We start from the raw sequence: 27,204 nt of genomic DNA, 5'->3' as shown, positions 1-27,204 counted from the left end.
GGAAGTTTTCAGGCCATTTTTGCTTGGAGTTCAGGGCTAGAGACAAGCTCCAGAGTGCGGCTGAAAGATGCTCTACATATCTCCCTGAACGGCCTGCAGAGAGACTGCAGTGGCACCTGTCCAGGGCAGTCCTCTGCAGGCTTGGCTGGTCAGAGCCAGATTTGCTCATTGTAGGAATTTTAGAAAAGATGAAAAGTTATTAAGAAAAGTGATAAACTCAGTCCAGGCAGGTCCAGTCCCCTCCTCCCAGATTGAGTCAAGCGTCCCTGCATAAGTCCCAGGTTTCAAACAGCTAACTCATGCAATGAGCCCAGGACCTGGTACTACTGCCTAGATGCCTCCCAGACAGATCAAGCCAATCGACCGTCTCACCTATTCAGAGGGCCTGATCCAGTTGGGGGCCCCTCAGCCTTTGGTTCATAGTTCATGTGTTTCCATTCATTTGGTTATTTGTCCCTGTGCTTTATCCAACCTTGGTTTCAACAATTCTCGCTCATATAAACTCTCCTCTTTCTCACTAATTAGACTCCCAGTGCTCCACCAGGGGCCTAGCCGTGAATGTCTGCATCCAGATTCCTCAGTCCTTGGATGGGTTTATGGCACAACTATTAGGGTGTTTGGCCCTCCCATCGCCAGAGTAGGTCAGTCCCGGCTGTCTCTCGACCATTGCTAGCAGTCTTTTGTGGGGGTATCTTTGTGGATTTCTGTGGGCCTCTTTAGCACTTTGTTTCTTCCTTTTCTCATGTGGTCTTCTCTGAGTCTATCAGGTCGATCCCAGTCCTCAGGGGAGACCTTGATCTGGAGGAGGTGGGAATGGGGGGTGGGCTGAGGGGAAGGGGAGAGGGGCAGGAAGGGAGAGAACAAGGGAATCTGTGGCTATTATGTAGAACTGAATAGTATTGTAAAATAAATAAAAAATAAAATAAAAAAAGAAAAGTGATAAGAGCAACATTAGGGGCTTTGTTGGGGAAGCAAGAGGGGGCATTCTAGACCTTTATATAGGCATTGGTTACTACACAGGAATGCTTACATATTTATCAAAACCAGCCAAGGCACTCTTAATATTTGTGTTCTTCATTGTATGTAAAATTTATAGGAAAATCAAAATCAAAATAACCATTGAACTTGCAAGAGGGATTATGCATTATGTAGGGGGAAGTGTATGGATTCCTGCAAGTTACTTTGAAGTGTATAAAAAATCAGATGGCTTGATTATGGATAGATGTGTGATCAACCAAATATAGTAAACCATTAATGATAGGATCCAGATGGTGGATACATGAGTGTTTGCGATAATATTCCTTCAACTTGGTGGTAGCTCTGAAAATTTGCATGATAAGATATAGAGCTAAAGAGAGTACTGTTTCAGAAAGAGATCCATATTTAAAGCCCAAACTTAACTACTATTTACATTTTAGTGCACATCATCTTCTTTCATTTTAGTTTCTAGGAATACATAATTTCACATTATGAAGATCTTACTTTATGCAGATTTCTTTTCATATTCTTTACTCAGTAGTGTGTCTTACTTTTATCATAAAAGTTTTATGTAATTTTTAAGTTAAGGCATTTATATGCAGTAAAATCTACACTTTTAAGGGTATAATTCCTTGCACTTGATGGATGTATTTTGCAAACACAACTATCAAGATATAGACTACCATTCTAAATGACTTCTCCATGTTCCTCACACGTTACCCCTGGCAACTACTGATCAGAACTGGAATAAAATGAAATCATATAGTACAATGTGTAGTGTTTTGACTCTGGCTTCTTTTGCTTCATGCTTTATTCACATTGCATATCCTAGCAGTCTGTCTTTTTTTAAACTGATAAGTTGCATTATAAGGATGTACATTTATGAAATTCATGTTCAGTAAAGCTCATTGTGTCTTATAACTTGTTTTATTTATGTATTTCTTATTACTTGGATATTTACAATATTTTTTGCTACTATGAATACCATATAGTGAACATTGTCATGTCTAATTTTCATTCATTGTTTCTTTGAGGTAGATTCCTAGGAAATGAATTGCTGAATCAAATGTAAATATTTTAAAGCCCTGAGACATTTTTAGTCATTAAATTTTTCTTTAAGTGAGTTTCTTTAAGGGGTTCAGAAAAGTCTGGACTTAGAACTCTGCCACTGTTTCTAATTGTCTTCCCTGCCTTTCTTTTCCACTATTGTTACTGTAGAACTGACTGATGCTCGAGTGCAGTCAGCGAGCTTGCAAATTCTAAATCATGGAGGCCAGTCAGGAAGCTTCTCTCTTTTTGGTGAAGATCTTAGAAGAATTGGACAGTAAGCAAAATACTGTTTCCTATCAAGACCTATGCAAGTCACTATGTGCCCAGTTTGATCTGTCTCAGCTTGCCAAACTGAGAAGCGTGCTTTTCTACACAGCATGTCTCGACCCCAACTTTCCAGCCACTTTATTCAAAGACAAGATGAAATGCTCTGTAAATAATCAGCAGTCAAAGAAGATCATGGTGGCAGCAGATATCGTGACAATCTTCAACCTGATCCAAATGAATGGGGGCACTGCCAAAGAGAAGCTACCCACAAGTTGCCCCAAGGTGCGCAAGAAGGAGGCGTCCTTTGAATCTTGCAGGTCAGACACTGAGGTGTGCAACCCAACAGTCTGTGAGCCTCTGAACTGTGAGCTAGGCGAGAGGCCCTTTAGCAGAGGCTACCCCACCAGGCAATCATCCAAATGCCGGAAGAGGGACTGCAAGGAATGCCCACAGTTTGTCCCTGCCTCTGAGCCCAACTTCCTGTTGGGTGTCAGCAAAGAGGTGAAAAACCGGGCAGCATCTCTGGACAGGCTGCAAGCCCTGTCCCCATATTCTGTGGCCAGTCCTCAGCCCTGTGAGATGCAGAGGACCTATTTCCCCATGAATATTGAGAATGAATCCATTTCAGATCAGGACTCGCTGTCCATCAGCCAAGGCATCAAGGAGACCTTCATCTCCAGTGAGGAACCATTTGTGGTTCAGTCTTGCGTTCAGAAAAGGAACATCTTCAAAGAAGAGTTTCACAATCTCATGACTGTGTCCCCCAGTTTGGTTGGTCCCACTAACAAAGCAGAGGAGGATCATGGGGAGACCCAGAGTCAGAAGGAGCTCCACAAGCCCCCCTTCTTTAACCACAGCTTTGAGATGCCTTACCACAACCAGTACCTGAATCCAGTGTATTCCCCAATCCCTGACAAAAGGCGGGCAAAGCATGAAAGCTTAGATGACCTTCAAGCCTCTACCTATTTTGGACCCACCCCAGTGATGGGAACACAAGATGCTAGGCGCTGTCCAGGAAGGCCCAGTAAACAGACTCCATGGCCGGCCAAAAGCTGGAGCCTAAACACGGAGGAAGTGCCTGACTTTGAACGGTCCTTTTTCAATAGAAATCCCTCTGAAGAGAAGCTACGCTATCCAAATTCTGGCAGCCAGACCCCCAATTTCTCAGGCCCAGACAGGCATCAAACTTACCTGGTGCCAAAGGATCAACAGAAGGTTCTCCCTGCCGGCTATGGAGTGAAACCAAATGGACTCAAATCTAAAGAGATCTCATCCCCCGTGGACCTGGAGAAGCATGAAGCGGTCAAAAAGTTTAAAGACAAGAGCATCAGTTGCACTAGTGGACAGCACAGCTCGGACACCAGCAGTGTGGGTACCCAGACAGAGCAGCATGTGCTGGATCCCCCAAAATGTAAGGACTTGTGTACCTTGGGTCAGGCCAAGTACAGTGACAGGCATGCCATGAAGCACTCGGACGATGACTCAGAAATTGTCAGCGACGACATCAGTGACATCTTCCGGTTTCTCGATGACATGAGCATCAGCGGCTCCACGGGAGTGATACAGTCCTCCTGCTACAACAGCACCGGCTCCTTGTCTCAGCTTCCTAAGTCAGACTGCGACAGCTCGCCAGAGCACAACCTCGCCAAAATCACCAACGGGGGCTCCAGCAGCAAGGGAGACAAGTGTCGCCGGCCTGAAAATGTCCACCGCTCGGAAGAAGAGTTGAAAAGCAGCGTGTGCAAACTGGTTCTCAGGATTGGCGAGATTGAGCGGAAGCTGGAGTCACTGTCGGGGGTCCGGGAGGAAATCTCCCAGGTCCTTGGGAAACTCAATAAGTTAGATCAGAAAATACAGCAGCCGGAGAAGGTGAATGTGCAGATTGACCTGAACTCCTTGACCAGTGAGGCACCTTCTGATGACAGTGCCTCTCCGAGGGTCTTCCGCGCACACAGTGGCTCCCATGGACCCAAGCTGGAGAACAGCCCGGACTGGTGCTGCTCCGATGCCAGTGGAAGCAATAGTGAAAGCCTGCGTGTCAAGGCCTTAAAGAAAAGCCTCTTTACCAGGCCGTCTTCCAGGTCCCTGACCGAGGAGAACAGTGCCACAGAGTCCAAAATTGCCAGCATCTCCAACTCTCCCAGAGACTGGCGAACCATTACTTACACCAACCGCATGAGCCTCAACGAAGAGGAGATAAAAGATGCGGGCCCGGGTGATAGCAAAGACTGGCATCGGAAATCTAAGGAGGTAATGGAAATTTAAGTTCTCAGGATGGGTTTCGGCATTGCCCCAGCCTCAGACAGTTCGTGAGAAGTCTTGCCTCTTGCTGGTAACTGTGCCTTTCTGGTTCCCCTTCTAGAATTGGCAGGCTCTGCCCATGAGAACAGAGAGGGCAACATGGGCAGGCTGTTTGTGCTGCCAAGGTGCCAGTCAGTTGGGTGGAGCTCATGCTGTGATGGTGCCGACAGTAGACAGTGCAGTTGGGATATTGGACAGGTGGTGTGAGAAGGATTTCACAAAAGGGGGAGTGCACGGAGGAAGGCAAGCATCACCAAGGTTATCTTCTTGTCCTTGCTGAAGTAGTGGGATCTGCACCAAGCAAGCAAGGGAAGTGGCCTTTGCAAGTGTCCTTGCTGATAGGTCTCTTGTATGAACTTCGTTGCATGCATGATGTTGCTTTTGAAAGTGTGAGCCTTTTCACTATAGGAGAGCTGATTACTAAGAATAAGGAAACATTTTCATTGTTCCACCATGGAAAAAAGAGCCCATCATAAATAGTCTCCTTTTCTTCTTTGGTTGTCTCTTTTTTCCTACAAAATAGGCGCTCCATACTTCTCATGTGAGTGTTATTTTTGACCGTTTATCACAGACCTCACTCCACCAGTGCTGGGATCCAAGCATGCATGTATTCAAACACTTCCTTTTTCTGTTCTGTGGTGAAGGGGACTGTTCCGGGGGACATGTATCCGATCCCTTTACTCTAGATGGGTTCCAGTGTCTATGCCTGGCTGATGCACTTTCAGTCTGTAGCTTGTCTTTCTGCCATTTTCTGCTTCTATGGTCATTGGACAGGTCATGAGTTTCCCTCCCAGGGTCTCTGAAGATTGGATGGCAGGGAAGGAGTAGTAGGGTAGTCTTCAAGGGTGCTGAGCTGAAGAAGAGGTGTAGATTTCCCAAGTGACGTCAAGAAGGGCAAATTTGCAAAAATGGGTTTGAGTTCAGGGTCCAGAATGAGGGGAAAGAGAAAACTGAAGGGGCATTATTTATTTATTTTTCTGACTCCAAAGGAGCCCCTTGTATCCTATGGTGCTCTTTTCCCTAAGCTGCTTGCCAGAGACACCAGGCTAAGGCTGGATTTCTGGAGCCCAGGGTCTTATATAACCTTGACAAACGGCCAACACAATCCTCTTGGAAAGTCTCACATCAAGCTGCTACTGTTTGAAGCAAGCCCTCTGTACTGTGTGGCTATTTCATTGTGACTTTTCTTCTTGGCATTTGCCACCTAACCAGCGTTGGTCACTGTCTCAGCTTCAGTCCAGTGTCAGAAATTGCTGAAGACCCAGTCCTTCAATGTCCTGCCACCATGCCCAGGTCAAAGTCCTCTGGTCTCAGATTAGCTGTTCTGTTCTCTTGTAGCTAGTGTTTCCACTTTGTTTCTGTTGTGGGGGACGGACCCCACCCCTGTAGTTTTCCCAGTGATGAACTCCCCGGAGCCATGGCTCACACATGCCCAGTCTAGCTTCCAGCTTCTATGTATTTACCATTTGTGATATCTCTTTCATCTCTGCCTCATTTGCCCTTTGGTATCCTCTAGTCCAGCTTTCACATCCCACTTGGGGCTTGGGGACCCACCCTCCATTTCCCACCTTGTCTCTTGGGCAACTTCTGTGTTTATTTCCCTAAAACTACAATCTCTAGGTGTTCAGTGCCTCTAATTCCCAAATCCCCTGGAGATTTTCTTCACCTCAGTAAAAAGTCTCCAAGTTCTAACCCAGGCTTTCATATTTTTTGGTTGTGTGTGTGTGTGTGTGTGTGTGTGTGTGTGTGTGTGTGTGTGTGTGTGTTCTTGCACATGGAGGTCAGAGGTCAGTTTGTAGGAGTTAATTCTCTTTGTCTACCATGTAGGTCCTAAGGATCAAACTTTGGTCACCAGGCTTGATGGCAAGTGCTTTTACCCACTGAGCCTGAGTTTCACACACTTTTTTCTAACCAGAATGCAGCATTTTACCTCAAAGCCTGCTCTGCCTTGATGAATACACTTGTATTTCCTCAAAACTGCTATAACCATTCACTCAGTCACCTACTTAGTAAATACTTCAGTAACTCTTACAGACAGACCTTGTTATGTGATCAAACTTTTCTTCACATAATTCCTACATCCAGATTGTTTGATCTACTTCCTCTGTTCTTAGAATAAGGTGAGACTGGCTGGTGCTGATCTGTGCACTCCTCAAGGCCTCCTCATTCACACATATCTGGACACTTCTACAAGGATTGTTGCCCATCCCTTACTCTAGCTTTCAGTTCTCTTTGTTCAGATGTGCTGGTCAAAACCATTTATTGAAACATATAGATTATGTATATACATACTGACTACTGTCTTAGAGTATGAACTATTAAGTAGTAGGAACAAGCCTGGGCCTCAATGAGATGTTCTTAGAAGTGTGAAATGGTTCAAATACTGGCTCTGTCATTTCCTAGTTGGGCAAGACTGAGTCTCTCTCTTAGTCTCTCTGACCTGATCTTCCACATTCCCAGTGGGGATGGTTTTAGTTGTGATGATGAAATGTTAATGGGAAGATGATATGAAATGCTGCACATCCTGCACTAGGCAGAGTGGTGGATATAACAGCAGCCCAATGGCTACCACCAAGGTTACTGTCATGGGAATTTCCGCCATCCTCAGCTTTGTGCAAGGCCTGCTTACATTAGGACTGAGGAATGATAAGTAAGCAGAATAAATAAAACCAGCAGAGCCTCTTAGAAAATCCCTGACCTTAATAATGAGTTGGAAAGTAAGAAGGAACCCCATCTTGCTTGATTTACCTAAGTCTATACCTCTGTCAGTAGCCTCAATGGTTTTAAATAGCTGAGCTACATTACTTTTGGGCACGCGCTGGTGGATCAGGTGTGCTGATATGTGCTTTTAGCCCATGTACAGGTGTACGATAGGCACACTCACAGCCACACACATCTGCTCATCATGTGTTCACTTGTCATATCACCTCTACTCACACTCTTCTTTTCCTTTTTTTATTACTTTCAAACAGAATGCTTTGCTCCCTTTCTCATACACCTAGTGCCATATCACTGGTTTCTATCCCTTGGACAAATCATGGTGAACTGCCCTATTTATTAGTGCCACTTTGCTGGAGCCAGGATTAAAAGACAAACAAACTATTTCCCTGCCTTGGAGAAACTCAAAGTCCAGTGGAGGAGGCAGGCTGGCAGATAAGCAGTTATAGTTTAGTGTGGCAAGTTCTGGCTGAAGAGGCTGTACACAACCCCCCAAGATCACAGAGATAAAATCCATCTCATTTGTGAGAGAATACTAACTGGAGGGTCATTTCTGTGAAAACCCAGTGACCTCTGGGTGGATATAGGAAAGATCAGAGGCCCTGTTCTTATAGGTTCACTGAGAATAGAGTAGCCTGTGATGTGTCTCAAGGCCTGTGGACATAATTGACATCGAGCCTTTTAGATACTCCTACCTCCACAATGCTGCCCAAGTTATTCCTTTATCTTAAGTTTTGTTACAGATACCTTTGAAAGAGCCGCCTGCGACCATGGACAGTTATTAGAGACTCCCCATGTGGGGTTTCCAGCTTGGCTTCTCTCTTCCAAGGCAGGCTCTCCGCAGAGCTTTTAAGTAATTCCCTACAGAATGATCTGTCTTTTTCTCATTGAGTCTAGGTATAAAATGGAACAGAAAAGAAGGGGCATTAATATACAAGATCAACCAGAGACCCCAAAACTAGCTGATTAGGTTTAAAACCCTGCTCAACTGTCTGCTATCAGGCAAATAATTGAGTCTTTCTGAACTTCATTGTCTGAGTATACAAGAGGAGTCAACTGTGGTAAAGATGGTGTAAGGATTGGGTTATAAAGACCTTCCTCTAAATGTGGAGACATTTGCTCTTATCAGTACTATCAGGATCAGAAGCTCTCTTTAGAGAATGTCTCTCCAAATAGGTAGACTTTGTATGGGTTCATAAGTAAATTCATCTTAATACCTGGGTGTCTACTGGGATCTCATTGATTAAAAAGCTGGCTGGCTGCTCAAATGCACTATGAGACCTGATGGCATCTCTGTGGCTTTTCTGGATGTTTCTGTGCTCCTCTGCAGGCAGACAGGCAGTATGACATTCCCCCACAGCACCGACTGCCCAAGCAACCCAAAGAGAGCTTCCTGGTAGAGCAAGTATTCAGTCCACATCCTTACCCCACCTCCCTCAAGGCGCACATGAAGAGCAACCCCCTGTATACAGACATGCGGCTGACTGAGCTAGCTGAGGTCAAGCGGGGCCAGCCTTCTTGGACCATAGAGGAGTATGCTCGCAACTCTGGTGACAAAGGCAAGCTGACAGCCCTGGACCTACAGGTGAGTCTCACTGTTCCTGGGTGGGAGGACCCAGCCATGTGCTGTGTGGATAACTTAAATCTGGCCACTCCCTCAACCTTCAAACTCCCTGGGTCCTTGCCATAGAATTCTGAACTTTAATAAATCAGAGAGCAGAGAGGTCTTTTTGTTGTTGTTGTTTTAAAAAAGGGGATTTATACCTTGCCTATTTGTTTGTAAGCATTTAGCAATGAGGGTACTTGATTTATATATTTGTTGGCCATCTGATTTGCTAATGATGCGTTTAAAACCAAGTGCAAATTCTAGTCTTTGCTCACAAGACCTGAGCCAAACTGTTTAATGAAACACAAGCTGATCTCTCCTTCCATATGTAGCACGTGGGATAAGCATGTTTGTGGGAGCCAAGCTATGGATTATGTTTCCATATGGAGCCACCCCAGGTAAGAGCCATTCCTAGAAGGTCTGTGAATGCCATTATGGCTAGAGGGCATGCTTTTTTTTTGTTCACCCACCACAGGGCTGGGTTTGGGCTGCACTTTTATTTTGGTGGGCAGCTCTGAGTGGTTCCATTCACAGCACGTCTGTCTATGTTTTCACATCACTGCAAAGGAATCATCGTGGCCACCTCTGGGCTTAGCTGTGTGGAGAGAGAGGCCATAGCACCCAAGGAATGCATTATCTCCAGGTGGCCTGTGCTCTTGAGGCATGGTTGATGAGGCTGTCTGCAGGCCCACTGTGACAAGGCTCTTCTGCTATGGCCTTTCTCTAGACAAAGAGGGTGTGGGAGGCACAGCATGTGGCAGAGAAAAGACAATGGGTTTGAGCAGCACCAAGACCTAATCCAAAGCTTCTTAAGACTTTGTGACTTGGGGCACTTATTTCACCTGCTTTAGCTGTGGTCCTCTCACTTGTGAAATGAGCATAAACATGTCAACCTTAATGGCATTGTTGTGAGAACTGAAAATAACATACATAAAAAAGAAACCTGGCACTGGTTGGCGTTGACAGGGATGGCACTCAGGAGTTGGTAGAGGATGCTGCAGTCAGGCAATGCACAATTTTCACATCCATCACCTAGTTCCAGGCACAGTTGCCTGTGAGACCATATCCAATTTACAAAACAGGAAACAATGGAAGCAGGAAGCTCAGTGAGTTGGCCCAGGTCAGACAGGTCTGGATCTATACTGGACCACTGGACAATACATCTCCTCTTCTTTCTCTTCTCTTCCCTCTGTAGTATTGCCCTTTGCCATTTCTAGGAGTTTAACAGAACTTAATCTCAGACAAAAGAATTATAATCACACTTGGATATCTGGGACCCTAAATGGTAGCAATTGAAGGGAGCCCTGGCCCAATCCTGGAAGAGGTCTGTGGAGGCAGCAGGAGCACCCTAAGTTCCCCCTTGCCCCTCCTACTCCGTGTAGTAATATCCCCATACACACCACATGCCACTTGTCTCTGTGGGTTGCTGCTGTCTTTCCTGTCATCTTCCTGATGACAAGCAGGCTAGATCATAACTTGAGTCTCCCACAAGCAGACCTCTGTGCACTTTGCTACACGTGGCACCTCTTGATCAGCGTGCCTTAGGTTACCATAACCTACCAGCTAGAAAACATTCAGAAACAGCTCCAGAGGTTATGATAACCAATGTTTCACCATGCCCTGGAGGTGACCTTGAAAACAGATTTTGAAAGTTTAGGGAGAGGGAGCTGAGTGATTTTATATGTATAAACACATGCGGTTTGAATGTGCCAGTGTTTTAAAGTGTAAAGATAAAATTAGGAAGGATAAAATAAAAACAGCCGTTCGGGTTACAGAGCTTTAGGCAACTCTGCTTAACAATGGAGGAACAGAGTATCCAGTTGCATGTTCTGAAGGGATGGGGAGCTCATTGCCTGGTGATGTGTTGGCAGAAAGGCAGAGCAGACATCCGAGGCAGGTGGGGCAGTGAGGCACCAGCTTATCTGTTTGTGTTGCTTTGCAGAAACTCAAGAGCTGTTCCAGGTTAGCACTGGAACAGGTTTCTTGGGGCCCATTTTTGTCCATATGTAAATCCATTAGTGATATCCACTGAGGGGGTAGGCACTGGTGTAGGCCTGGCTTTATTTTCATCATTTGGTAGGCCTAATTAACAAGTGAGTATGTGTGTGGTGTCCCTGGGAACCTGGGTATTACCTCTCTGTGCTGTGGTGCCATTACAGCCTGAAGTTATTGAAAAAAAAAAACTAATTAAAATAGTTTATTTCACAGGCAGACTCTTAACCCATAACAAAGTATAGATAGCTGTGAAAGGAGGCCGATTCCCTTCTGTCCGAGATAGAGAGCACAAAGCACAAAATCTGCTGTGTTCTGTGTGCTGCGTCTCTCCAAGGCCAGGCCTGGAAATTTGGGGGAAAGAGCAGCTTATTTTGGCCATAATGATCAGCGTTTGTCTTCAAGGTTATACGGCAGGGAAGGCTGTCTAACCTTCCACCCAAACCTAATCTTCGTGGGGACATCATTCACATGATAGGTCAGTACTCCAGCAAGACAGGTCTATCTTTGGATCCCTTTATTCCTTACTGAATGTGTATTCAGCTGTTGAAGGATTTTCACGTGAGGGAGAACAAATGGGGCCCACCGGTGTCTATGGAGAGCACAGTTCTTTTTTTTTTTTTTTTTTTTTTTTTTTTTTTTTTTTTTTTTTTTTTTTTTTTTCTTTGTTTTGATCACTTGTAGCCAGCTGCTGAATCAAGATGCTGTCTGCTCCATGCTGGATAGGTGCGACGGGAGAGCACAGTCTATGTGCGTGTGCGTGTGTGTTTATATACATACATACATATATATATATATATATGTATATATACACACATGCATATGAATTGTGTGTACATGTTGCACATATGCATGGACATATGTAAGCCTGTGTTTTCATGTGTGTGTATTCGCGTGCATGTGTATGGGGGATATAATTCTAAATAGTAGAGCTTAGTCATTGCAAAGCTATTTAGATCAGTTCTAGGGAGAGGCTCCTAGACTCCAGCAGTGGACACTAGGCCCCAGGAGTTTCTTACAAAGACATTTACAGGCTTTGCCCACATCAAGAACATTATGGTTTATATAAAGAGTATTGTGGGTGGCTAGCACTGCCTTCTGCCCTTCTATATAGCTTACAGAATTTATAAACAGTGTTGACACCAGCCACACTAAGTTCTTTTCTCCTGACCCTATATAGTGTTGTCCAGCCTGCCTATCTGCCCACTGTAGCACCAGAGTAGCTCCAGATGATTTGTAAATGACTACTCTAATAGCCTTATTTTTAGACATCAAACTTAGCATTTCATATAGTTTTTAATGTCATCAAATGTTATCTTCATTTGATTTACTTAAATGACTTAAAAATAGAAAACTCATTCAGAATTGGGGACTATACAGAGACAGGAGGCCAGCTGGAACAGGCCTGCAGGCCACAGTCTGTGGACCCATCCTCTCAAATATATGGTAGTTATCAACAGGAGGGATGAAATCTTGAGACTGAATGGCAGTGAGTTGTCAGCACCCTGCAGTAAGCAGATGGCATGCCCAAAGGGATGATGGGAAGGGCTGCTAGTAAAGAGGAGTGTTCACTGTGTTGTGAGCAGGTTAGGGGCCAGCAATAGCCAGTGAAACATCCAGAGAGCAGACTGGAGAGAGAGAAGAGCTATTGCCTTTCTTGGGTCTGAAGGTCCCAGGGCAGAAAGCTGTTTGTGAAATTCACCACGGCCCACAGCTCTGCAAGTTAGAGTCTGGTGGGAGCCTAGCTGTTGGCAAGCTGCAACCCATCAGGAAGAACACAAGGAGGACCCCCACTCCACCTTTCTCTCCTCTGGTTCCTTTTGGCTAAGTCCACACTGTGGCTCCAGTGGGCACAGAGCAAGGTGCAGAAGGAACTATCTAGAAGGCCAGGTGGGAAATGCTGAGCATGCCTTAGGGTTGTGGTTACTCCACCAAAAATGTGCCACTGCTGAGCTTTCTCAGTCCTACAGGCCTGAGGTTTACTTTTGTTTTTGGTCCTGTGTCTGTGACTTTAATGTACTCGTGTTTATAAAACTTAGACAATCTAAGAACCCTTCTCACAATGGGTATTTGATTTGTGATTTAGAGATTTAGGTGGCTTCACTTGGGACTGTAATGTGTTGTTGCTTTTTTTGGTGACACGTTATTAAATGCTTACCATAAAACAAGAGCATAGCTCTGCTTCATGGAAATAGATTATAGCCATCAACGTGCAATGGGCTTCATGGGAAATGTAGGTTAAATACGATACTTCCTCTGCAGATAATGCATTAATCTTGAGTAGTCATTTGCTGTAGAAGCTGGCTTTGGGGGAAAGTGCCACTTAGTCTAGAATCATCAGCAACACAGGCACAGGGTGAGGACAGTCTGCCATGGGTCTGAAATCCTTTACTTTGAACAGTGTTATAACCTGCTCATGCAAATGCTTACAATGGAAATATTTTACATTTTGATTGAGCTTGAGGTAACTTTGATTTTTTTAGTAGAAGCTCTGAGAAATGAGCTGACTAGAAATGATAAGATGGTCTCGTTTTTAGCAGAACTTTTCTTTCTTTCTCTCTTTCTCTCTTTCTCTCTCTCTCTCTCTCTCTCTCTCTCTCTCTCTCTCTCTCTTTCTTTCTTTCTTTTCTTTTTTTTTGAGACAGTTTTTCTGTGTAGTTTTGGTGCCTGTCCTGGATCTCACTGTGTAGACCAGGCTGGCCTTGAACTCACAGAGATCTGCCTGGCTAGCTCTGCCTCCTGAGAGCTGGGATTAAAGGCATAAGCCACCACTGCCTGGCTCAAGCAGATCTTTTCTTAGAGGCTTCTGGTAGAGAATATTTTTCAATGACTTTTCTTGCTTCGCTTACAGTGGAGCCAACCTACTCTTGATCACATACCCTTGAAGTTGAGTCTTCGCAATTTTGCTTACTTATATAGAGATGACCCTTGGTTTTGTGTCAGTTTTAGTGAGGGAGAAGCCAGTGCAAGTCTATGATGTATGGATGGGTCCCTGGAAGCCATTTGCTAGCACAGGCCTGGTGGGGAAGCATCTTATGGTGCTCTCATTGCTAGCCACCAGCTGCAGACAACTTTTAAATGTTCCAGAGTGGAAACTGTCAGGATGACTTAGACTTGGTTTCAAGTATTAACTGTATTTCTAACATCTCTTTACTTTTAGACTCAAGAATCTTTAAACCCAAACAACTTAGAATACTGGATGGAAGATATTTATACTCCAGGCTATGATTCATTACTAAAGCGGAAAGAAGCTGAATTCAGACGAGCCAAGGTCTGCAAGATCGCTGCTCTCATCACAGCTGCTGCATGTACGGTCATTCTAGTCATTGTAGTGCCCATCTGCACGATGAAGTCCTGAACCTGTGGACCCAGCGTTACCTGCCCTTCACGACTTCCGCCGCTTTCTTCTGGATTTCAAAAGCTCACCCCAGTGTGGCTACAGTTTGTTGAAATAGAGAAAAAAAAAATCTCAGATGCTTTTCTACAGTGCTGAAGGTTGTCTTCAGAGAGTATATACTCTAGAAAGAAATCTACCTAGCTGTTAAGCTTAGTTATAGTTAGACTCTGATATATTTTCAACAGTATGGTATCTTTTGCCACATATGGAATGCCATGGATTATCAGTAAATAAAAATTGAATATTCCAAGCAAAGGGAAAAAAAGGAAAACTAATTGGATTCTTTCACTTTGATGATGATTCATGGCTGGCATCAAGTTATGCCGAACAGATTCAATACCTGCTCTTTGGAGTAGCTGATGGTGACACAAAGGGGGTGGGATCCATTTCCTTGGCAATTTACGACTGTTGCTGGTGAAGTAACTGGATGTGTGTCCATGAATGTGGCTTCTCTTTGGACTTTTGTCAAGGGCTATTGACTTCCTTCTTGCCCTCTGTCACTGTCACTGCAGGACATCTGAATCCCTGCAGTTCTTCACAGCAGCATTAAGAACCTTCTTCCTGGGCCCAGGTAAGAAGGAGCTGTACTTCCAAGCATGATATCCAGTGTCCTCTTTTTGCAGAATGAGCCAAGATACTCAGGACAGGCCACATTCCTGTTGTCCCCAACATATGTGAGTAACATATTGGGGTATGTTCAACATCTGAAGGTCACAGACACCCCAAAGGATGTCCTGTTCTTGCTCTGGCATGTGGCTCTGTTCCTTGATTTTCTAACTCTTGGTGGTACCTGATGCTCTACTCTGAAGAGTTTGGAACTTGTCCTTGTGCCTTGAAGAGCAGAGACAATGGTGACACTTTGACATTCTAACTCTAAACCATGATTGCCGTCCACCACTGGCACCAACCATTTTCAGTGGCTTTTAAAAGAATGTTTATTTAATAATGTGGTAAAGGCACCAAGGTCTCCTCAATTACAACAACATCTACTCCAGAGTTTTGAATATTTGTCAGCAGTGCAAAAAATGGTATCTATTTAATCATCTATCTATCTACATGTCTAAATACCTGGTTTTTGTTTTGTGTCTTCACTGCTAAATAAATTGAGAGCAAGATTTTTCCAAGTGTACAAAAAGCTGTTGTAATTTTATTAGAGATTGATCTCTGTTTCCACCTGATTGGTGCTTTGACAATAATTGGCAGAAAGACTTCTTAACAACATCTATGTCTAATGTCTTACAACAAACTAAAGAAAATGATTAACAGATTTAGAAACCATAAATTTATTTAATAACAAACTGGCACATACACACATTGTGGTAGTAAGAATAATCACTTTGGAAAGTTTGCACACTTTCTGCAAGTGGAATCTGAGAAGCCCTTTCATTTCTAAAGCAATAGGAGTCCAGCATCCATCCTAAATAATTCCAAACTGTGCTGAGCTTGCTGCACCAGATCCTGTTGTCACTAGTGAAGACTAGACAGCGCATTTTATGATGCTAACACATGAGGGATGGATTCTCTCACCTATAGGGAGCCTTTGTTTTTAGAGGTCTTCATGGTATCTGTTTCTGTTGATATGTTATGTTTACTAATGGATCTTCAATTAGGTGACTGAAACTTAAGCCTTATTTAAGGTGGACTTGTCATTGAAAATGAATACATATATACATACATACATACATGCATACATACATGCATGCATGCATACATTCATGTTTGTTGTCAGATTTTAGTCCTTTGGTGCTCTGTTTTGGATTGAGCACTTCAAATAAGGTTGTTTCTTTCACTCCAAGAAAGATACTAGGTTACATCCCTCAGAGGCCCTGTTCCACCTCCCCCTTGTTTACAATGACTCTGTTCCACATTCTGATGCCACCATTTTGCCCCACACCACAAATTAAGCTGTCAGAGAGTCAGAGATAGCAGTTTTCAACCTCTTGATTTGTGACTTTCAGAACAACAGAAATGTATGCTCTTAGGATAATAAAAATCTTGTCAAATCCCAACCCAACTGCACCATTTGACAGATGGGATTATGGGGGCCAGATGGCACTCCCTTGATGAAACTGCTGATATAATGAACCAAACACACTTTATCCATTGGCACTGCCCTGGGGTAAATCTATGTCTAATAGGCCCTACGTGGGTATGTGCCTAGCTACCTAGGGAGGGGATAACTATAAACCTAATTCAAGCATAGAAGTAAAAGAACCCTATAGAATTTTCTAATACCTTTTTCCTTTCTGGGGAGGTAACCAAAGAAATCCAATATTGATCTAAGTCCAGTATAAGTCTAGCTTGACATTGTCACATAATGAAAGCATCTAGACCTAGTAATAACCCAGGAGCCTGATCATGAAGGGCAAAGGAAGAAAGGAAGGTGGCTTTCTTTGGATAATGGCCATCCTTGATCAGAGAGTACCAAGCCTGGTGTTGAAGGACCACACCTTTGCCATGTCTGTGAGCTCATGGATGCCTGGAGTCTCAGAATCCATAAAAGATTATGTTTATAGTTAGATCTCTTTCCCTTTGACCCCAACTTGCTTTTCTTAGATCCCAGACTCACCCTAGCTCCCCAACTACTCAGTTTTTATAATGAAGTAAGATAGTTTACTTGACAGAAAAGTATGCATCCCTTTGTACAATGTGTTCCCCTCATCTCCTATTGCAGTGCTTTGCCCCCAACCCCAAGGTGAAGGTGACTGGCCTTCTGTACTGAGTGTCATCTTTCACTCTATAATTTTTATAGAAAATACATATTTTGTACCCAAATCTAAAGTCACTTCATTTTACAAATTCACTTCATTTTTGTTGGGTTTCTTTCTTTGTTTCTTTTCTTTTTTTAAAAAAAAAATTATAGCATTAATCAGATGACTTTACCATTGAAGGGATTATTTTGCAATCAGATGTCTCTATCCAGTGATGAAATTTAGAATCATTTCATCCTTTTTACTAATCTGAATTTGTTTTGAACACAGCCTTGCAGAAAAGCAATCACTAATCAGAAGAACTTTTCAGCTCTCTGCTATCAGGAATTTTATTCTAGCACTCCCTTGTTTAAACAACTGATACAATGAAGCCAATCACACATCATCTGCTGTCAGCTAATCATAAATTATTTATTATTTTAGGGCATGCATCCATGTGAATAATACCTCCAAGGCTAGCTTAATAGATATGATAAAAACAATCAGTGTTCTGAATATCTGTACTGTTGTTGCCATTGTCTTAATTCCTTGTGACACCTTATTTGTTTGTTTATATTATTGCACAAAACCCTCTGCTAATGGTTTAATGGTATGAGAATTTATAAATGTTGGAATTCAACATGCTTCCTATTATTAATATAACCAACCTACAAGACTATTGTGATTAATTAATTGTGTGAATACCAAATCATTATATACTGTATATTGTACTACAGAAATTTGTATTTTAAGGCAAAGATTTGAATAACTGTTGGTATAACTGAAGAGTATGAGATATTTATTAAGTAACAGTGAGAAATGGAGCAACCTTCCTTATTTATGCCTTATGAACAATAGAGTGTGAAATGTAAGGCAAAGTTTCACGTGAAGACCCTAAAGGGGTGGGTTTCCTTGAAGGCAGGGATTGTGTCTTTCTATGTTTGTTCTGTACAGCTCTCAGCACACTCTTGGTGCTTGATAAATGTTATATAATACCAATAACTAAGCACATTTTTAGATCTTTTTTCAAATGGCTCGTGTAAAATTTGGTTAATGTTGGTTCGAAGCTATCATGTAAAATCTGCCTCTCCAAATGTAATCAAAATAAATGGAAAATATGCAGTAACTTGTAATGAGATTTTATTTTATCCATAAATTATAGGGTTCGGGTTTATGAACATGTTACAAACTGTCCATCTTGATTTTTTTCTCAAATTGAATGATTCCGAAGTAAAAATCAAAATATGTGAGCAACCAAGTCCCCTTCTTGCTCTTAGTCCCACTAAAACCTTACAGAAAAAGCACCATCAATCACTTGATTATGTTGCTGTGCACTATCTCCACAGTTCCCTGTTGTTTCACAAGCTCATGAATACATCACCATTCATTTATTCTTTCTACTAATGAACGGATATTTAGGTCTAACCTGCAAGAGTACTATGGTCAATTGGAATGCCCAGTCAATACATGCTGTGTGTTATACTACAGAAAATTTTATTTCGGGGAAAGAGATACATATTGGTGCTCCTGGGGGAAAGGGCTTGGGGTTATGAATATTCTTGATGTACCCTTTCTGTAACACATGACTTCTGGGTTATGAGAGACGCTTAAATGCTAGGTTAGTGGTGAAGGCTTTCTAAATACAGTTCTGCAAATATGCCCTGTTCCTGTTTTTGTATATGAAGGCTCAATTTCCACATCCTTCCGAACAAGGCCTAGTGTTGAGTGTTCAGTGACGTAGCACTGTTTTCAAAATATCATTTCCAGGCTGGAGAGATGGTTCAGTGGATAAAATACTAGCTGCCAAACCTGAGGACATGAATTCAATTTCCCAGAACTAATGTAAAGCTGTGCATGGTAGAAAGCATATGTAATCAGTCCCACTCCTCCTATGGTGAGATGGGACTAGAGACAGGTAAATCCCCGGAAGCTCACAGGTCAGCTAGCCTGGTGGATACAGCACGGTGGTAAACAACAAACACCCTGCCTCATACAAGGTGGAAGATTAGACTGTCATCTGAGGTTGTCTTCTGACCTTTGCATGTGGACTGTGACACACATGTACATGGGCACACAATGAAATAAATTAGCATTTTCCTGTTTGATAATGGAATTTGTTGATTTTTGTGTTTATTAGCCCAATGGATATCCTGTCTTGTGAAGTGTTCCTTTACATATATTTTTTAATGATATAAGAATTAAATTAATTTTTATGATAGCATATAGAGCAGTAGGTTTCACTATGACACTTTAATCCTTGGATGTCATTGGAGTGCGTTCCCATTATTCCTTTTCCAATTATCCTCTTTGGTGTGCCTTGCTCCTCTCAGGCTGTTTTGCATATTGCCATCTAGTCCACTCTTCTACTTTCATGTCACATGTATTCTATTAACTCTTCCTCCCCCACTCCCATAAGGTCTTCTCCTCCTCTCTTGATCACCTTTCTAATTTCATGACACACACATATCATATATCATATATATATGATTTTAAGTAAGAGTCCACATGTAAGAAAAAATGCCATACTTGTCTGAGTCTGGCTTCATTCACTTAAAGCAATGATCTTCAGTTACATCCAATTTCCTGTAAAAAAAAATTTTTTTTAAAGAATGATATTGACTGAAAGTAGTGAGAGTGGGTACTATTCCAGATTTTAGATAAAATGTTCTCAGTAATTCTTCATTTAATATAATATTGGCTGTAGGCTTGTGATACATAGTCTTTATTGTCATGTTGATGCATGCTCCTATTCCTGGTTTATTCAGGACTTTTGTTGTGAAAGGATGTTGAACTTTATCAAAAGCCTTTTGTCTTTATTGAGATGATCATTTGATTTCTATTTTTAAGTGTACTGAAGTATTTTACTTAATGGTTTGTGCATGTAGAATCAAACAGCATTCCATAGTGCATGATCTTCTTGGTGTATCCTGGTTTTACTTTTTCTGTCTTTAGCTCTTTGATAATTTCATACATTATATTTTCATAAAATTCATCCCCTTCCCCAACTCCTCCTAGACCCACCCTTACCTCCCTACCCACCCAGCTTTGTCCTTTTTATAAATCCCATCAAGTCCAATTTGTGATGCCCATGCATTCTTAGATGTGAGGCTTTCCATTGAGCTTGGTTAATCTACCAGGGACCACTCCCTTAAAGAAAACTGACTTCCTCTCTCAACAGCTATCAATTGCTAACAGCTCCTTAGCTAGAATTGGGACTTCATCCTGGGATTCTGTCTGGCTTGAGCTTGTACAGGTCTTGTGAATGCTGTCATAACTGCTGAGTTCATATGAATGTCTGGAAAAAAGTTTCTTTTTAGTCATTCATCATATTCATGTCTGGCTCTTAAAAGCTTTCCTTTGCTCTCCTGCAATGATCCATGAGCTTCCTCCTGTGCCCTCTCTTCTTCCTTCTTCTTGCCTTTCTTTCTTTCTTTTTTTTTTTTTTTTTTTTTTTTTTTGAGATGGGTCTTGTGTAGCAGAGGCTGCCCTTTGACTTGCTGTGTATTCTGATAATGTCCTTGAATTTATGATTCTCTGGTCTCCAACCACCAAACTATACAATTACATCTAGTTTGTCTGGAGATCTAGTCCAGAGCCTCCTGTATTCTAGGCAAGAGTGTAACTAACTGAACTATATTCCCATCACTAGATTTGGAAAGGTTTAATCTATAATTCATTGGATAGATTCTGAGTTCTTTTTGTGTGTTTATCTCAGCTTCTTCTACTCATGGATTATTGGGTTTATTTTTCTCCAGGGTATCCCAATGATTTTAGACATTATGTGGTGATATATTGTGTACCTTGATAAAATTTGCCTGAAGATCAGAGAACAGAACAAGCCACTAGATTAAACATAGATGCTAGGCAGTGGTGGCATACACCTTTAATCCTAGCATTTGTGAGGTAGAGATCTGTCTGGATCTCTGTGAGTTCAAAGCCACCCTGGATTACATTAGATTGACTCAGTCTAAGAGAGAAACAGAGCCAGGCAGTGTTGGCACATACCTTTAATCCCAGTACTTGGGAAGCACACACACACCTTTAATGGTTGGGTGGAGAAAGGTATATAAGGCATGAGGAGACAGGAACTAGAAACCTTTTCAGTTGAAGAAGCTCATTTGGCTAGAGGCCTATAGGCTGAGGTTTTTTAGGCTGAGGAGTCCTAGAAGCAAGAGGCGGCTTGTTCCTTTGTCTCTCTGATCTTCAGGTAAATTTTATTAGGGTACACAATATATCACCACACATACTCATTTTCCCCTCATAGTTTATCAAATTTGTATTATATCTGTGTTTTCTTTGTAATTCTTATTTGTAACTGATATGAGGTGGGGGATTAAGAATTGGTTGTTTTTTTTTTTTTTTTTTAAACATTTTACTATCCATTAACTGGAGTCACTTATTAGAAATACTATCTTTCCTCCTTAATGTAAAGCTACTGATTATATGGCTTTCTGGACTTTTATTCTGCTCTGTTGGCTTACTCTTTCCCCATGTAAACACAACTTCAACCTTTAAAGTATTCCTCAACTCTGAAGTAAGTGAGTGACCCCTGACTTGGTCAGCAGCCTCAGCACATGTCTCACTTGTGAAATGATGTTTTGGGGGATGGGGAGGAAATGTATCTGGTTCGTTTTCTCCCCCCTCTATTGTTCTCAAATGTCACTGGCTTCCCTGCTTGAGTCATTAAAGAAGAGTGATTAGTTTAAGTATGAGTCACAGTACACTTGAAGAAGTAATTAATATTTTCATATCTAAACAGAAATCTCTAAGAAAAGCTAGGAAAAATGGCATGTAAGGAATACATTTTAGTTTTTCAATAAACTATTAAATAAAATCAATAAAATACTAAAAATTAATAAAATATTAAATCAAATGTATCAACTCAAAGTTCTCATTTAATTGGACTGCATCTGGGTTGATATTTTTCTAAGTGCTCCGAAAAAGTGAATTAAAAAATATGTAAGGTATCTTGTAGGAAAATAAATGTCTGTCTTCTCTAAGAGACAAATCAATATGCAATATGCTCCTGTAAGGCATTTTAATCTATTACTAATTTAGCTTCTTCTATCCAAGTACAAGCAAAAGTCAATACTTGGTTAATTTACTTTACATTATTGAATGTACTTTTTGGAAAAGCACATATCACTTCCTAGTTCTCTAGAATTCAGGCTTTGTAACCTCCCACTGGTGTTTTTCTAACATGAACATGAATCATTGAGGTATTGCTGTACTTGAACTTTATTTATATCTTTCTTAGTCCTTGTGATGTCAAGAAGGGACAAAAGGTACACATAGCATGGCATGTTGGCACACGTTTATAATTCCACTACTTAGAACCCTGAGCAGTATGACTGTCATGAGTTGGAGGTACTGTCCTATAAAGTGAGTGCCAAGCCAACCACAATTGAGACCCTATTTCAATCCAAAACCAAACCAAACCCAAAAGTAAAACCATATCACAACAGCATCAACCTCCCCACAAAACAATAAGTAAGAAAGTAACATTATAGTGTTGAAAAATAAATTAGAACTCGAAAACAGAAAGACTGTGAGTTTCTGGACAGAACAGAGCCCTGCATTCAGCCCATGGAAGGATGTCCCTGATAAACAGCCTCTGTGAATCTGAACATGGGCTCTAGCTCATTGTGGTTTAATTAAAATTCCTAAAAGATTCATCAACTCCTGCACATAAAATTATCGTTAGAAGCAGCAGTGCAAGTGTGGTTATTACAAATACAGTTTCCTTCCATTTATCATGGAAAGCACTTAATAAATTATGCCTATATGCCCGAGTGGTCACTACACTAATAAAGAAGTAGACATGGCATTTTCACGCTGGTTACTCAGAGTCATGTTCTACATTTTAAAGATTCTTGTATAATTTCAAGAGTCCCAAGAAGGAGCTGTTTCTAGCTCATTTTCTGTCAACCATGTTTGATCTACATGTCTCTACCAGTTTAATTAGCATTTGGTTGCTTTTTTAATACAGCTCACTTTCATCATTAACAATGTACACTGGACCTACATACTTCTTTCTAGTTCAAATCTTTCCCCTGACATTTGACTTGTTCGTTTATGAACTTCATCAATTGCTTTTATTGAACAAACAGCATATTCAAAACAATGGCTTGTTGATGAAATGTTGCCTCTGGTGCTTTCAGATCCATCAGTCTTGTATATACCAGATGCCTCGTAAGAGTTTACTCAGTATACCAGTGATATAAGGAATGGCGTTTTTCATCTGTCCTCTCATAACTTTAGTGCTAATGGGTATTCAGACAACAATAAATCAATGAAGCTACATAATTTCAATCATCAATAGGTACAATGAAATGAAAGAAATGAAATGATGTGAGAGAAATCAATTTAGAGAGGCCAGGGAAAGCCTCCTAGAGGCAATGTTGTGTGAACAACTAAAGAAGAGCATTTACAGTGCAAATGTCCATAAATAAGCAGGAAGACTGGGGTAGCTCAGGGTAGCTTGAACTTAGTGAATTAAACTAAGGAATGTGGGGGTTAGATTCTTAGAGTTCAAATGTAACTTTAATTGTGAGTGGAAAATTTGAAGGTTGCTAGCAGGGATGTGGCATCATTTACATATTGTTAGCAGATCACCTTGCCTTCAGCATGAGGACTGGAGTGACGGAATCCAGGGCAACAACAGGCAGATTTACAGTAACCTGGGACATGGGTGAGGCAGTGGATCTGAACATATATTTGCAGACACAGCCAACTACACTTGAGGGTAGGAAGGAAATGAAAATCCATTAAGGATGTCTCTGGTGTTTGGGATTTGAGGAATGGACAAATATTGATTTATTTATTGATGAAGACATTAGAAGAAGCAACATCTAGTGCTTTATGACATGTCATGTTGAGTTTTCTTTCTTTGGGCTCCTACGTGATGACTTTCTGTGTTTGTACTTTTATTAATTTATAATAACTGTGCATATTTGTGGAATATAACATATTTTGACTTGTATATATAGTGTAATAATCAAATCAGGGTAATTAGCATATCTACTACTTAAATCCTTATTGTTTCTGTATGGTGAGTACATTCAAAATCATCCTTTCACTCTATTTTGAGATACACAGTACATTATTGTCAATTCTATTCATCCTGTAAGTCAGTGATTGTTTCCTACCAGCAGCTTCCAAACTCTTCATTTTGGTGTTTTTGGTGCATTGATCATACTGTATACTGTCATGTGTGTACCCAGTATTTGCCATTAAGAATCTCCTCAGCATCAGTATCACTTCCCTTGAGAAGTCTTATATGGAAAAGTCATTCTATCTTGCTCACACACACAGTCACAATATCTTAGTTGCTTATTACAATAAAGATGTATTTATGACTAACCTGGTGTAGCTGAATTTGCCTTTGGGCCGTCAGCTCACAAATAATGACACAAAGACTTACTATTAATTATGAAAGCTTAGCCTTAGCTTAGCCTTGTTTTTAATTAGCTCTTATAACTTAAATTAACCCATTTCTACTAATCTACATTCTGTCATGTACTGCCCATCCAGCTTCTTCTGTGCCTCCTGGTGTCTCTCGCATGCATAGATTCATTTCCTCCTCCTTTCTCTCTCTGCCCAGAAGTCCTGCCAATACCTCCTGCTTAGCTATTGGATGCTCAGCTTTTTATTACACCAGTCACAGAATGCACCTTCATACAGTGTTCAAATATTCCACATTTGAACAATCCATATACAATAAGAACAATTATCAAGTAAGAAATACATTCACAATGTCCACTCCATTAATCCATTTGGCAATTCAGAGAAAATATTCCATTATCTATCATAACTTGGTGAGTCCAGTGTTTTGTACCTAATTTATTTTTTATCTTAACTTGTATTACCAATACAAAGTTATCTTTTCAGATCCCAAAACATTTTTTTAGATAAATAACAAACTTTTATGTCTCTCAACCCTATGTATTTTACACCCATTTTGTGAGGTTGTTTTTTTTTTGAATTTGGTAATGAGGTACCTATTTAGTCTTCAGTTCACATCAGAGACCAAGAAGGATATAATACTACCTGAGTCTACAGGAAGTGCAGAGCAAGCAACTTCCAAAACTAAGAAATGACAAAGACCTTAGACGCCTGTACAATGTTGGAGCATCCATCTTTGGCCTACAGGCCTAGAATATCTGACAGACTTTTCTGTGAATCAGGAATTTTGAGGGACTATTCTGCCTTGTCTTGGCAAAGTTCAGCACTCACCTTCTTTTGTATCTTGCTTGTCCAGCTTTGGACAGCATACTGTCAGCAGTCAAGGCAAGGGCAGTTTCTTGACCAAATGGTTAGCTTTGCCACAGTGAAAGCAAACTCTGTATGGAGGTTCTTTGATACCCATCATCTTTTTTGAAGTAAATTGGTGTTGCCAGGAGCAGAGGTGTCTCATTGTCATGAAAAACCTTATGTTATTAAAACATTTTAAATGTAACATTCCATAGGTCTTTGAAGTGTTTGAAGACCATTTATCTATTTAAAATATAATCTCAGTTTGACCTTGAAAACATACCTAAGATGACTATAAGTTTGATTGTTATACATGACTATTAACCTGTCTTTCTTTATTATCCTAAATAGCTTTCAAGAGCTAAAACTTTACATTACATTTTTAAATGAGCTTCATATATATAATACCTTAAACAAGAATAGAAACATACACACACACATATTATAATAAAATAACCTTAAACTTGCATCAATATGCAAAAATGTCTTAAACAAGAGTAGAAACATAATACAGTATAACAAAAATAACCTTAAATTTGTATCAATATACAAAAATTCATGCTAATGTAAACTATTTGAGACTGGTAGTTGCTGTTTTCGATTGAAAGTAGATTCAATAATCTATCAAAAATAACCTTAAATTTGTATCAGTATACAGAAGTCCATACCAATGTAAAGTATTTGAAATTAATACTTGCTTTTTAGTTTAAAGTAGATTCAATAAATCTACCCTTTTATCCTATCATTCCTATATCCCCTTTTTTCTTTGATGAATGAGATCCCTGAATATAATCTCCTTTGTTCAGCTTTCTCCATGACCATGATCAACAACAATTTGTAACCAATCCCCCTAAATACAAACATCCATAATTCACTAAAAGCCCAAAATCCACCAACTTTACATCTTGGGAATGTGGGTGTCATGTTTTCTAGACTACTTCCTGTTGTCTGGGGGTGATGACATCTTTAAGGAACCCTGAGAAAATTGGGTCAATGGTCAAGTCCTGGGAGAGCTAGTTGTTGTCTAGTTTCAGTGTTGCTGGAAAATGTAGGGCTTATCTTAAGTCTGGCTGGAGTAGTCTGTTAGGCTGGACCATCTCAGCTAGCAGCTTTGATGTTGTTTTGGATGCAAAGTTTTAAGGAAACTGTAACAAGAGGCATTCTGAGAGGCTGGATCACCTGGGCTCCTTGTCTTTATTGGTGTCTGGTTCTTTTTGTCTGAAAACACATAAACTTTTAAAGGTAAAATATATATTTGTATTAACACAAGTATGTAATGTGTAATATGTGCAAGTCAGCTAAAGATGATTTTTTTTTGTTTTATGTTTGAACAGGTAAAAGTCATCTGTCAACTTTTTAAGTCCATTGGACTATATAATCAAACTTCTGTCCATGCCATATGAAAGTGTCTTATGTGATAATACATCATGAGAATTCTGTAGCCAACAAGATTTATCATGTCTCATCCAGTCTCAGAGATGTTCCCATAGTAGAGGAATTAGTATATATGTCACCTGTCCTGTAGTCTTTCTTGGCTTCTTTCTTAATGTCTGTAGCCAAGATTTTCAGGAGGTCTTACCCAATCAAGTCTATTCTTTATTAATTTTGAAAAGAACCATAACTTTATGTTTCCTGTGGAAACAAAAGCATAACCTCTCCCCAAATGCAATACATTTTTTGACTTCCATGCTAAAGTTAAGACATTCTTAAAGTATATAGGCTAGTTTAATTCAGCAGCCCCTTCCATAAACCAATGTATCCAAATGCAGTTGCCATTTTTCTGTTCATTAGCATTCAAAAAATTCAAAAAAAAAAAAAACACTATGTAACGGTCAAACTCCCTGTGTTATAGTATTTTCTATCCTTAGGTAACTTTTTCCTTTTAATATTACTTTACTATTTCTTTGAAGACTTCACTTTATTATTTTTAAACTACTCATTTTTCTATGATA

At 40.8% G+C, this 27,204-nt stretch overlaps 1 protein-coding gene across 3 annotated transcripts in view; it reads left to right on the top strand.

Annotated features, from left to right (window-relative positions):
* Minar1 (membrane integral NOTCH2 associated receptor 1) overlaps window positions 1-19,063 on the top strand; it is a 34,764-nt gene extending 15,701 nt beyond the window's left edge. For 2 of the 3 annotated variants that reach the window (XM_028865951.2, XM_028865950.2), the window contains exons 2-4: window positions 2,197-4,545; window positions 8,645-8,899; window positions 14,073-19,063. In XM_028865951.2, coding sequence (XP_028721784.1) covers window positions 2,245-4,545; window positions 8,645-8,899; window positions 14,073-14,270 — 2,754 coding nt within the window. In that variant the 5' untranslated portion in view covers window positions 2,197-2,244 and the 3' untranslated portion in view covers window positions 14,271-19,063. Of the gene's footprint in view, window positions 1-2,196; window positions 4,546-8,644; window positions 8,900-9,252; window positions 9,319-14,072 lie in introns of all 3 variants that reach the window. The other variant, XR_003734155.2, reaches the window with a different exon arrangement.
* Window positions 19,064-27,204: the final 8,141 nt, after the last annotated feature.

This window comes from Peromyscus leucopus, chromosome 7, assembly GCF_004664715.2.
Source record: "Peromyscus leucopus breed LL Stock chromosome 7, UCI_PerLeu_2.1, whole genome shotgun sequence".
Classification (NCBI taxonomy): Eukaryota; Metazoa; Chordata; class Mammalia; order Rodentia; family Cricetidae; genus Peromyscus; species Peromyscus leucopus.
The sequence above is the reverse complement of the archived record's forward strand: the minus strand, read 5'-3'. Positions and strand labels throughout refer to the sequence as shown.